Consider the following 12,212-nt stretch of genomic DNA (forward strand, 5'->3'; position numbering starts at 1 on the left):
TCCTGGCTACCAGGGGATCCTCGTTAGGGAGTGTATTTGTAGATTAATTCTGGTACCACCGCCCCCCACCATGGACTTTCAGATTCCTAACCTTAGGAATAAAAATAGAGGTTTGACAGCACTTAAATTTTTATTACAAATAACTCAGTGATTTGTTCCTTCGTTTTGGGTTAAGTTTGGGTTGGTTGTAAAATAGTTTAATTCCCTTTCTAAGTCTCTATGAAGCTGCAAATTTATTTTTTCACAGAAAAGTCAAGAAATGAGAACCTCTCGCTGAATATGAGCCTCTGGCTAATTCTCTGTGCATGTATGCTAAGCTGCTTCAGTCGTGTCTGACTCTTGTGACCCCATGGATTGTAGCCCACCAGGCTCCTCTGTCCATGGGATTCTCCTGGCAAGAATACATAGGAGTGGGTTGCCATGCCCTTCTTCAGGGGCTGCTCCCGTTCCAGGGATTGAACCTGGGTCTCCTGAGACTCCTGCATTGCAGGCAAATTCTTTACCACTGAGCCACCTGGGAAGCCTATGGACTTCCCTGGTATTCCAGTGATCGAGACTCCTCCTGCCAATTTGGGGGCATGAGTTCAACCCCTGGTCAGGGAACAAAGATTCCACATGCCAAAAAAGATTCCAAAAAAAAAAAAAACAACAACAACAACAACCCCAAAATAGTTTATTTATATCTAAGATCAGTCATCATTCTGGCCTAATTCAATTTCTGTCCTTAAACTGCTGCTTAAAAACCAATCCCGTTCTATTACTCAGGAGCTGGGAGACTCACTCTTGAGCTGAATGCTAGGTCACTTTTCTAGAGAATCTTTCTCATAGGGGCCTTTCTGGAAAACAGACAGCAGTCTGATGTGTTTTGTGCCAGTTATTTGACATTAAAGGCCTTTAGAGGTTTTTTAAGAGTCCTTGCATCCCACCAATGAAGTACCGTGCCATAGCTGAGACATCCCACTGAACACACGTCTTGTTCAAGGGACAGTACTGTGTCCCACAGTTAAGCCCAATTTACCTGTACTGAAACTATTTTTCAATGAATAAAAATGCCAAATCACTGAGGTTGAAGGCTACCCAGGAAAAAAGCTGCTTCTCCTGTTACAGTGACCTTCTGAACAATTTCTTGCGGGCAGTATTTTGTTATCCTTATTTTAACAGGGGCTTGAAAGAAAGGCCACCAGTCTTTAATTCATAATTCAGTCTTGTTGCAAATTCACAGATGATCAAAATTTCTGAGGTTTTACTAAACTACATAATGTAACATGACCATCCCTTCCTTTCCTTGCTTCAGACAGGGACACAGGAAGAATACTGTGTACTCGGCTATTTTTAGTACAAACACAAACACTGCCAGTTTCGCACTAAATGACAATTCCGTGTTGGAGGGCATTTACCACCCTTTCTGAACACGTGCCGGGTAGAGCAGAGTGGTTTCCTTATCAAAGTGAGCAGGAAGGAGTAGCTAAAATCAGTTACTTAGCCATAAAATACACCTGGGTATTTTGACAGGCTCAGCTACGAGTGGTTTACAGTATAAAGCATGTACAACAGGCTGATTTATTTCTGAGATTTTGGTCAATTTTTACTTCAGCAGTTTAGATAAGTAAAATGTTATACCAGGACACAGTTTTCGTTAGCAAACTTTAAAGACAGGAGAATACTGCTCTCTGTAGGAATTCTAGATATTTTAGTCAATAGAGATAGGGGAAAAAAAACTATTCCTTAGGGCATGGGGACTCTTTCAAGTTTATGATTTATATACATCAGGGTAAGAAAACAGCAATGTAGACAGTGCAGAGTGAAAAGAGTCGTAGCATCTTAAAGAACAAACAAGTTAGGAGATCAGAACATGGAAACTACAGCTCGATATTAATGTGAGGAAGATGTGAGATTGGACTTGTACTCAGAAGAAGGAAAAAATGCTCAGAGAGATTGGAGAATTTCAAAGGAAAAAACATCTCTGGATGTGGAAGAGCTCAAGTTATAGTTAAGCCTGTACCCAGCGCCTCAAGAAGTCACCGAGGACACAGCAGTCCAAACACAACTCCACAGACAGAAATAAAAATACTCGGATGGCGCTCACCAGTCATTTTCAGACTCAAAGTAACAGACGGAGATGAGTCGTGCTCCGCTGCCCACGGCAAACTTGTTCTCTAGCGGGGACCACTTGACGAAAGTGGCCGCCCGGTTAATTCTCAGGATCACCAGGGTTGGCTTCCAGACACCATCCTTCTGACTCCAGACATAGGCGTTGCGGTCGGCCCCGCAAGTGACGATGCGGTCACTCTTGGGAGCCCAGTCAATACCTGCAAGTGAGACATGGTGGGCATCAGCTCCGCCTGGCCAGCCGCAACAGACGGGGCACTGGCAGGTGGGCCGGGCTGGAGGTGGGCCTGGGACCTTCCTCCCCAGCCCGTCCTTCACCACCGATGGTCCTGATCACCAAGGCAAGGACGCTCCTCTGCAAAGTTCTGTAATTCAGGATCTTCTGAAGGCCAGGCAGAACAGAGCTTTATAACTGTGGAGCTTCCAAACCAAGCAGGGGCATTCTTACCACCCACTCCCATGGCTTTAGAATTCTGATCTGAAGACCGTTGTCTAATATAGCAATGTACAGGGTGAACGACCTTCAGTATAGAGAGGGTAAAATATAAATTGTGATTCTTCTGAAGGTAGCTGCTATTTAAACTAAACAAAATGCCTTTCCTATATGATACAGGTTCTGTGAGAGTCTTTGAGTATCTTTGTATCTAAACTAGGAAGAGACCTAAACAGAGTCAGTACTGCCGGTGCTCACTCAGCTGTGTCCAACTCTTTGCGACCCCATGGACTGTAGCCCGCCAGGCTCCCTTTCCATGGGATTCTCCAGGCAAAAATACTGGAGTGGGTTGTCATGCTCTCCTCCAGGGGATCTTCCTGACCCAGGGATCAAACCCCCTTCTCTTAAGTCTCCTGCATTGGCAGGCAAGTTCTTTACCACTAACGGAACTCTAGCACCACCTGGGAAGCCTCTCTGAAGGATCCCAAAGTCAAGGGCAGTTTGTTATACACCAAGAGTAAAATCTGCTATGACTCAGTCATTTTATACTTACTGATGAAGTATTTTCCATAAATATAATTTAACATTAAAGTTATAGAAATACCACTAAGAAATTTTTATTATAGGTGTTTCCTTAAAAATAATCAACATTCTTAACATTTATATAAAAAAATAGGAATCAAAGTCTCCATTAGTCATAAATCGCAGTGACTTTAGGAGTGTGAGGAGTTTATATTCATTCACCTACCGGAGCAGTCAGCTCAATTATTCATACCACTAAAGGGACAAAGATGGGGGAGTATATTCTCAGTGATGTGCATTTTTTATTTAAAACCATTCATTACAGGATAGCTTTGCAGCCTTTGTTATTAAGATTTAAATTTTTATTTTTAACTACAACAGCAAACCCACATATTATCACAAGATACACATCACAATGGGACATACAGGAAAGTAAAAAAAGCTCTACTTCCATCTCATATCTACACATGTTCCTCCCTCAAATGACACTAATATCATGGCAAACATTTTCTTCTGCTTTCAGTAAATTAGCAGTGGTTATACATTATGTTAGAACACGGATCTCATCACAATAATTTCCCAAAACATCCTTTTGTTGTATGTTTGGTTTCCAATCACTTATTATTAATAGAATAGATAAAATCGGCATGAACATTAAGGCACATACCTTCTTGCTTTGGTTAAAATGATCTATGATACATTCCCAGAAATGTAATGCAAAAGCACATACTTGTTAAAAAGTGAGGAAGGCAGACGGTCAGTAAAAGGCAAGTTCTCATCTCTTGCTAATTTAGTGCTGCATCTTTTTTTTTTTTCTGTTTTCCTGCCATGAGAAGACTTCAAAAGAAAAGGAAAGGACTCGAGCGTCTGTCCCATCTTTTCCTTTACAAACTGCATTCCAGGATAACCAGACAGTAGGTGAAGGTAAGCGTGTCCTTTATAAATGCATTCCAATTAATAGAGAGGAAATGCTAGAGAGTCTTACCATGGTGCAGCCACTTCTAAAATAACGGGTAGGGGAAAGATCATCAACAGTTGCTAACATCACAGAGAGAAAGATGACCTGACATTACGTGCCTCCTTCACGAACCTGCCATCTCCTAACCTCAACCAGCAAGTCACGGAAACAGAGCATGAAGGAACCTGTGACGCACTGAGTGCCTGCAGTCTGCAAAACCCAGGCTCTGGCAGACACTGCAGGACCGACAACCGATCTCTCCAGTTTCCTAACAAGCAAATAGCAAAGGAAAAGAGAAGGAACCCATGAACTGGAGAGACATCAGTTAATCCCAACCATGTGTGTACCTTATGAGGATGCCAGTTAAAGCAACTGACAACTGTACTGGTTACTGTTTGAAGACTCCTTATCTTTTAGAGACAGGAACTGAAAATGTGAGATGAGGCAATGTCTGGGATGTGCTTGAAAACAGAACAGGAAGAAGGAAAGTGAGTTGAGAACAAGACTGGCTACCAATTGGTAATTGTTGACTCTGAGTGATGGGTATATAGGGGCTGGGCTCATTGCATTACTCTTTTATATGCCATCTGTTTAAAACTCCACAGTAAAATCTTTTTTTTTTTTTTTAAGAGATGGTGATCAAATATTTAACAACAATAAAGTCAAAGAAAAGCACCAGACTCTGCTGTCCTTTGATGCACACCATATTCTTTTCCTCTGTACTACTGAGCAGATTTTTCTTCTAAAAAACTTCAGAGGGGCGTTTGCTTTTTCCATAGTTACTATCTCTCTGAGAAAGTATGTCTGATCTTTGGTCTCCTGCCACAGAGTTATATTTAGACTTTTCCAACAACAGTTTTTTCTTCAGATCTAAAAAAGAAAAATGTCATTTGAGCATCTGGACAGAAAACAGGCCCAAGTACAAAGGATTCCAAAGGAGAAGCAGGGGAGAGAAAGGACAAAACTATTTCACTTTCTTGGCTAGTTCTTTGGTCTTTCATCTTGGCCTTTTCTCATTTTTTCAATATTTCCTAATGCTAAAATTCCAATTTAAAATATGAGGGTGCTTATTTTTAGGTTGCAAGGCCACCGGCAAAGGGACTTAATGGAAATAGGCCAAACCTCATAGAAATAAGGCCGTGGGAAAGCAATAGCAACCAAAATAGAAATTATGTCTTTGATGCTAGTTTGGTAATACAGCCAGTTGGCCCCTGACTGGCATCACACACAAATCACTGGTCAAAGCCAGAAGAGACAGTCATGAGTTTTTGCTGGGGACACAATCTAAGGGGTGTAGAAGGTCAAAATATGCTGTTTTTTTCTGATGCGGGAAAGATATCTTTATGCTAATCAACATCAGAGGCAAAACTCAAGGGTCCCAATTAAAAAAAACAAAACATTTACCATCAGTCCCTGTGCTGCCCACTTAAGTGCCAAAATTACTTCGAGAAGAAGGGAGACCCAAGACAGACGTGAGAAATTTGTAAGTGAAATGTTATGGAGAGTAAGTTTTGATGTGCTTGGCCAAATTGTTGAAAGCAAGAGGCTCAATCACTCAGCCAGAAAACAGGATAAAAAAGAAACTACAGTAGTTAAGGGTCAAAGAATAAAGAGTTCTTCCCGAACACAGCAATAAGTGAGTATGTTTTTTTTTAAAAAAAGCTGTCAGATAGGATTTCCCAGCACAGTAATACATTCTCTTGAAATCTGGCATCAAGAAACGGTTCACCAAGTTCTGAAAACCTTTGTAAAAATGCTCCATTTTTCTCTCTCCTTTACTTGACGCTTTCTTAACAACACTGCTCTGATGTTACCTTCCCCAGCTATTCATTGAGGGTTTTTGTCAAAGATGAACGTTACTGCACACTTAGGAATCTGCCTCAGAACCACCGCTTTAAGATCCAGTCTTTTACAAATTGACAAGAAGAAAGGACACAAAAATTCAGTGGAAGAGTGGTTAGGAGTTATGAACAGTGAAGTTATGAAAAAGAAAACCCAGGTGGCTAATAAACAGTGGCTCAACCTTTCTATGCAGAGAAGGCAATGGCAACCCACTCCAGTGTTCTTGCCTGGAGAATCCCAGGGACGGCGGAGCCTGGTGGGCTGCCGTCTATGGGGTCGCACAGAGCTGGACAAGACTGAAGCGACTTAGCAGCAGCAGCAGCAACCTTTCTATGAACCAGGGAAATGCAACTCAGAGAGAGACCACCACTCACTCATGGGCCAGTCTGACTCTATCAAGCCTGGGAAGGCCAGCTCTCCTGTCAGGGTGGGTGGGATGAAGGCAAGCTGACGACGCCTGGCAAGGCTGAGATCTGCATAGCCCTGGGGTACAGCAAGTCTCCCAGAGACAAATATTCGCTCCTGGACGGAGATCTTCCTGTTGCTGCTGCTGCTGCTAAGTCGCTTCAGTCATGTCCGACTCTGTTCGACCCCATAGACAGCAGCCCACCAGGCTCTCCAATCCCTGGGATTCTCCAGGCAAGAACACTGGAGTGGGTTGCCATTTCCTTCTCCAATGCATGAAAGTGAAGTCACTCAGTCGTGTCCGACTCTTCTAGATCCCATGGACTGCAGCCCACCAGGCTCCTCCGTCCACGGGGTTTTCCAGGCAAGAGTACTGGAGTGGGGTGCCATTGCCTTCTCCGGGAGATCTTCCTAGGCACGCTCAATTTAGCACTTCAATGTCACAAGGAAAAAGTGGAAATAAATGTTTTTCAGTGCAGGAATGAATAAACAAATGAGGCATGACATGCTAACCAGTGGGTAAAAGCGATCAGCTGGATCTACCTCCACCTCCATACTTCTTCCCTGGTGGCCTAGCTGGTAAAGAATCTGCCTGCAATGCGGGAGACCTGGGTTCGATCCCTGGGTCGAGAAGATCCCCTGGAGAAGGAATGGCTTCTCACTCAGTATTCTGGCCTAGAGACTTCCATGGACTAGTCCATGGGGTCGCAAAGAGTCAGACACCACTGAGTGACTTTCACTTTCATCAACTCCATGCACGTGAGTCTGAGCAGCCTCCAGGAGAGTGAAGGACAGGGAAGCCTGGCATGCTGCAGTCCACGGGGTCTCAAAGAGCTGGACACAACTGAGTGACTGAACGATAACACATATTCATGCAAGTGAAACTATAAAAAGCAGACGGGGACAGTACCATACCAAACTTCAGACCGCCTTCTGGGGGACAGGAATGGGCACGGGGGTGAGAGGGTGCGTTACCATTGTCTAGAATAACACTCCTTATAATCCAATCTTTCATTTCCCAAATTTTCTGGCACAGGAAAAAAGATAAACAGCGGCTAATTCTGGGTGGCAGGAATATGGGTATTTGGTTACACTCCTCTTTGTCCTTTTCGGTATTTTGGAATGTCTTCCTCGCCCCAAAAACAACATACAGGAAAGTTCTGGGAGACACGGTGTTCCCTCAGGACTTGCGAACCCAGCCTGGCTGGCAGTTTCACCCAGCTGACGTGCTGTCTGGTTCTGGCTTTCATGTCTCATCTCCATCTAAGCTGTTTAGTCCCCAGAGGCTGTGTTTTCAGGAACACTAGCAGAGTTCTGTGTACCAGTGGGGCTCAGAGACACACTTCAAGACCGAGGTCAATATTAGGATATTTTCTCAAATTCTCTAAAGACAGCTCAGTAAGTGCTGCACGACTCTGAGTAGGGTGGCTGACTTCTTTACTAGGCTGTCTGTCTACAAGAGTGTGCAGTGCTGGGAAATGCCGCACTGAGCCCACTCCCTTTACCTGTGATGTGTCCATTGTGTTCCTTGAGTTCATGGGCCTTCACCCACTGGCCCCCGTTCTTCTTATAGATGTGGACCTCGTGATTATTGGGGCTAAGGGCGATCTCTGGAAAAAAAAAAAGTCAAAGGTTAATATTTGAACCTGTCACCAAAAAAGGTATCTGTTACAGCGGGCTTTTTTTTTTTTTTTCAGGCTGTGCCGCAGGGCTCGTGGGGATCTTAGTTCCCTGACCAGGGATTGAACCCAGGTCTTGGGAGTGAAAGCATGGAGTACTAACCACTAGATGACCAGGGAATTCCCACAGTGGATATTTTACTTATCTATTTACTTATTAAAAGAAATTTTTTTTGGCTTCGCTGGGTGGCATGTCAGGCAGCATGTGGGATCTTAGTTTCCCGAAGGGACTGAATCTGCACCTCCTGAATTGGAGCATGACCACTAGACCACCAGGGAATTCCTACAGTGAGCATTTTAAAAACAGATTGAAGGAAGGAACAGGAAGGCAATTCTAGAAAATGGTTTCCAATTTTGGCTCCTAAAGAATTCCTTTATTATTTTTACCTCTACTTGGAGCCCATATTTTAAAGCGTTTTAAAGAGAAACTAAAAATTTCATTTTATTAGAAACATACACAACTATCAATTAAGGATTCTAACCAGTAACAAACAAACAACACAGCTATACTTAACTGACATGATTTTGGGCCACAGTAAAATATTTGACGTTTTAGTTTACTGTCTGATGTTACGAATGATAAATATTTAATTTCTGTACACTTTCTGAAACACCGCAAATAGCTTGTAGGTTCTTATTATTGCTATCATGAACCGAAATAGGAACCACTCGTTTACTAAGGAAAAATACCTTTGATTCTACTGATAAAATAAATTGAAGTTTTTCTTTACAATAAAGCCAATATAAATCACAAAATACAAATCTGTTTTTAAGAGAAATCTCTTTAACCAATCTAAAATATTAAGAATATACATATATAATGGACTTTTTGAACTTATATGATATTTTTCTTTCTAGTTCATCCATTTTTAAAAAATAAAAATTGATTTCTTAAAATTAAAGTCTATGACCCAAACTTTAGGTCAATCATTTAACAGCTCCCTCATCTATCATATCCCCTTTTCTTCACTCCTTAGGAAAGCCACATCTGTTTAAAGATGAAACTACGGAATAAATACCTAGCTCTAAAATTCTAAGACTTTAAGTGCTTTCTGGAAACCAGTTACATATTTCTTTAAATCTCCAAGATGTGTGTAGGGATTTCAAAATCCAAATCTAAATTTAAACCTGAAAACTATGTTTCAGATTAGAATGTGGCCTAACAAAAAAATGTGACTTTTAAGATACTGAGTATATCGACTAGTTTAAATGAGAAAAATTATAACTTATGTTTCTATTAAACATAATTGGAAATATTCTAAAACCCTATTTTTAGATGGGACAGTAGAGACAGAATTATAGGAAACTAAGCTATGAAGCTTTAGGACGTGACCACAAAGTAGAAGCTCTGGATTCACCATTCTGCCATGGTTCAAATATCCATCTGCTGCTGCTGCTGCTGCTAAGTCACCTCAGTCGTGTCCGACTCTGTGCGACCCCAGAGACGGCAGCCCACCAGACTCCCCTGCCCCTGGGATTCTCCAGGCAAGAACACTGCAGTGGGTTGCCATTTCCTTCTCCAATGCATCAAAGTGAAAAGTGAAAGTGAAGTCACTCAGTCATGTCTGACTCTTAGCGACCCCATGGACTGCAGCCTACCAGGCTCCTCCGTCCATGGGATTTTCCAGGAAAGAGTACTGGAGTAGGGTGCCATCACCTTCTCTGAAATATCCACATAGAGGCCCATATCTAGGTTTTCACTTTATTCAACAACAACCTTAAGTATACTGTTTATGTGCCAAAGATTTATTCAAAAATAAGAGCAAACTGGGACTTCCCTGGTGGTCCAGTGGCTAAGACTGTGCTCTCAGTGCAGGTCCCCCTGGTTCGATGCCTGATCAAGGAACTAGATCCCACATGTGGCAACTAAAGATCCCACATGCCCAGACAAACAAATAAATTCATTAAAAAAAAAAAAAAAGTAAACCAAGTCTGAATTGCTTTAAAAGAGATAGTGAAGCTACAGATTCAAAGTAATCCTTATCAAAATCCCAGCTGACTGACCTAGTTCTCTGAAGCTATGTCCCTGTTTACATATGACACTGAAATATGTGATTCTTAAAAATGCCAACATCTAAGAGAATCAGTGGTACTGAGATAAAGGAGCCAAGTCGATACTTGGCATACTTACGGGTACGATCCCTGTTCCAGGCATGACAGGTGATTGGCTCCAGTAAAAACTGATGCAGGGACATTATTCTTAGTGTTTTCAAAGGATAGAAGCTGCAACAAGAAATAGAAAAAAGCATTTAAAATAGTAGGCAACCCATATTTAAGTTGTCTGGGGATCCTGAAATGTTTGGGGAATAAATAAAACATTATTCTCTCATTAAAAGAGAATCAATCTCAACTTCAAATCTTAATCATTTAAATACAGTTAGCACTGTAACCACCAATGTGGAATTTATTCTGTCAAAGGTCATCAAAGGACTCTAAAACCATGAGTTAAGGACTGCTGGGGTATGAGATAGTCATAGTCTCAAAAGAACCACCCACAGATTATTTACTAACTGCAAACAAACAAACAAAAAAACATGCCTTTACCATAAAAAAAAATCTGTCACCACCTTAGCCAAGTAATCTATCTTAATATCATTAAGTAGTGGAACAATAATCTGATGGGCTTCCTGAAGGGAGGCAGTTTGAAGTGCACATCATCGCTTATAAGTAGTGACCACTTAATACTTCCAAGAGAGCAAAACAGGCCCTGTTAATAATTGTGCCATGAAAACAGGACACAGGGCTACTATGAAGAAGCTTGGTAATAAAAGAGATGGTGAACCTACCTATGAAATATTTATGCCAAACATTTATGCTAAATCCATTCAAGATCTAATTTCCAGTTTATAGGAAATAAAGGAGAGTGGCCTTAGTTACATAACATAAAGCGGAAACAGTTAAAACCAGAAATGTGTGCCATCCTATAAAAGAACTGATCGGGACCATTCAGAAAAGCTGGGAGTCGGGGTGGGGTGGCTGTCTTACAAGTCACTGAATTGTACACTTAGTTTTTCAATTCTCTGGCCTTGCTGCACTGCACGTGGGATCTTAGTTCCCCAACCAGGGACTGAACTCCTGCTGCTTCTGTTGAAAGCTCGGAGTTTTAACCACTGGAGCACCAAAGAAGTCCCTGGGGGAGGTTGTTCTAGATTAAAAGAGCTATAAAAACCAAATTTTATAAATGAAACTTGACTGTAAATCTACATTTTTTAAATAGCCATCAAAAATATATTTTGTAAAATAGGAAAAATTTGAATTTAGACTACCTATCACATAACATGGAATTATTTTCCATTTCTTAACTATGATAATGTGTGTGTTAGTCGCTCAGTCATGTCTGACTCTTTGAGACCCCATGGAAGGTAGCTCGCCAGGCTCTTCTGTCCATGGGATTCTCCAGGCAAGAATACTGGAGAGGGTGCTGCTAAGTCACTTCAGTCATGTCCGACTGTGCGACCCCATAGACAGCAGCCCACCAGGCTTCCCCGTCCCTGGGATTCTCCAGGCAAGAACACTGGAGTGGGTTCCCATTTCCTTCTCCAATGCATGAAAGTGAAAAGTGAAAGTGAAGTCGCTCAGTCATGTCCGACTCTGTGCGACCCCATGGACTGCCGCCTACCAGGCTCCTCCATCCATGGGGTTTTCCAGGCAAGAGTACTGGAGTGGGGTGCCATTGCCTTCTCCAACTGGAGAGGGTAGCCATTCTCTTTTCCAGGGGACCTTCCTGGCCCAGGGATGGAATCCGAGTCTCTTGCACTGGCAGGCAGATTCTTCACCACTGCGCTGCCTGGGAAGCCCAACTATGATAATGGTTGGCCATAGGTAGGAGAATGTTCCGACTCTTAGGAGATAGAGATGAAGCTTTAGGGATGAAGTCCCCTGTAATTTATTTTCATTCCTTCAGGACAACAAAGTAGATGTATAAAAGCTAATGTGGCAACATGTTAACAACTGGTGAAGATTAGGCAGGTGTTTGTTATTTATCCTCTAAACTTGTTATTGCAACTAAATGAAAAGCAGAGTTTGTGAAACTCATTAAATAAAAAATCCTATCAAATTCTCTATTTTTACAGGCATCCCAATCTAGAGAGACTGATGAAGCAAGCTTTACCTGAAATAGGAGAAATGTTTTCAAAGTAGCCAGGTGCCCTCCCCCCACCCTTACCACCTCTCCCCTTAAAATCATATCTAAGAGGCATTCTCACAGCACTGAAGATTCTATGCTTTAAGTACAAGTCAACTTAGGGTGGAGACAGAAATGTGA

The 12,212-nt window shown here is 42.0% G+C and overlaps 1 protein-coding gene across 2 annotated transcripts in view; it reads right to left on the bottom strand.

Annotated features, from left to right (window-relative positions):
* Window positions 1–12,212, bottom strand: part of ARPC1A (actin related protein 2/3 complex, subunit 1A, 41kDa) — a 23,985-nt gene that overhangs the window by 7,849 nt on the left and 3,924 nt on the right. For both annotated transcript variants that reach the window (XM_010845737.1, XM_010845738.1), the window contains 3 exons: window positions 10,080–10,171; window positions 7,775–7,879; window positions 2,087–2,309 (listed from right to left, as the gene is read on the bottom strand). In XM_010845737.1, the coding sequence (XP_010844039.1) occupies window positions 2,087–2,309; window positions 7,775–7,879; window positions 10,080–10,143 (392 nt within the window). In that variant the 5' untranslated portion in view covers window positions 10,144–10,171. The remainder of the gene's footprint in view (window positions 1–2,086; window positions 2,310–7,774; window positions 7,880–10,079; window positions 10,172–12,212) is intronic.

The sequence above is a fragment of the Bison bison genome, unplaced genomic scaffold (assembly GCF_000754665.1).
Source record: "Bison bison bison isolate TAMUID 2011002044 unplaced genomic scaffold, Bison_UMD1.0 scf7180017864223, whole genome shotgun sequence".
Classification (NCBI taxonomy): domain Eukaryota; kingdom Metazoa; phylum Chordata; class Mammalia; order Artiodactyla; family Bovidae; genus Bison; species Bison bison.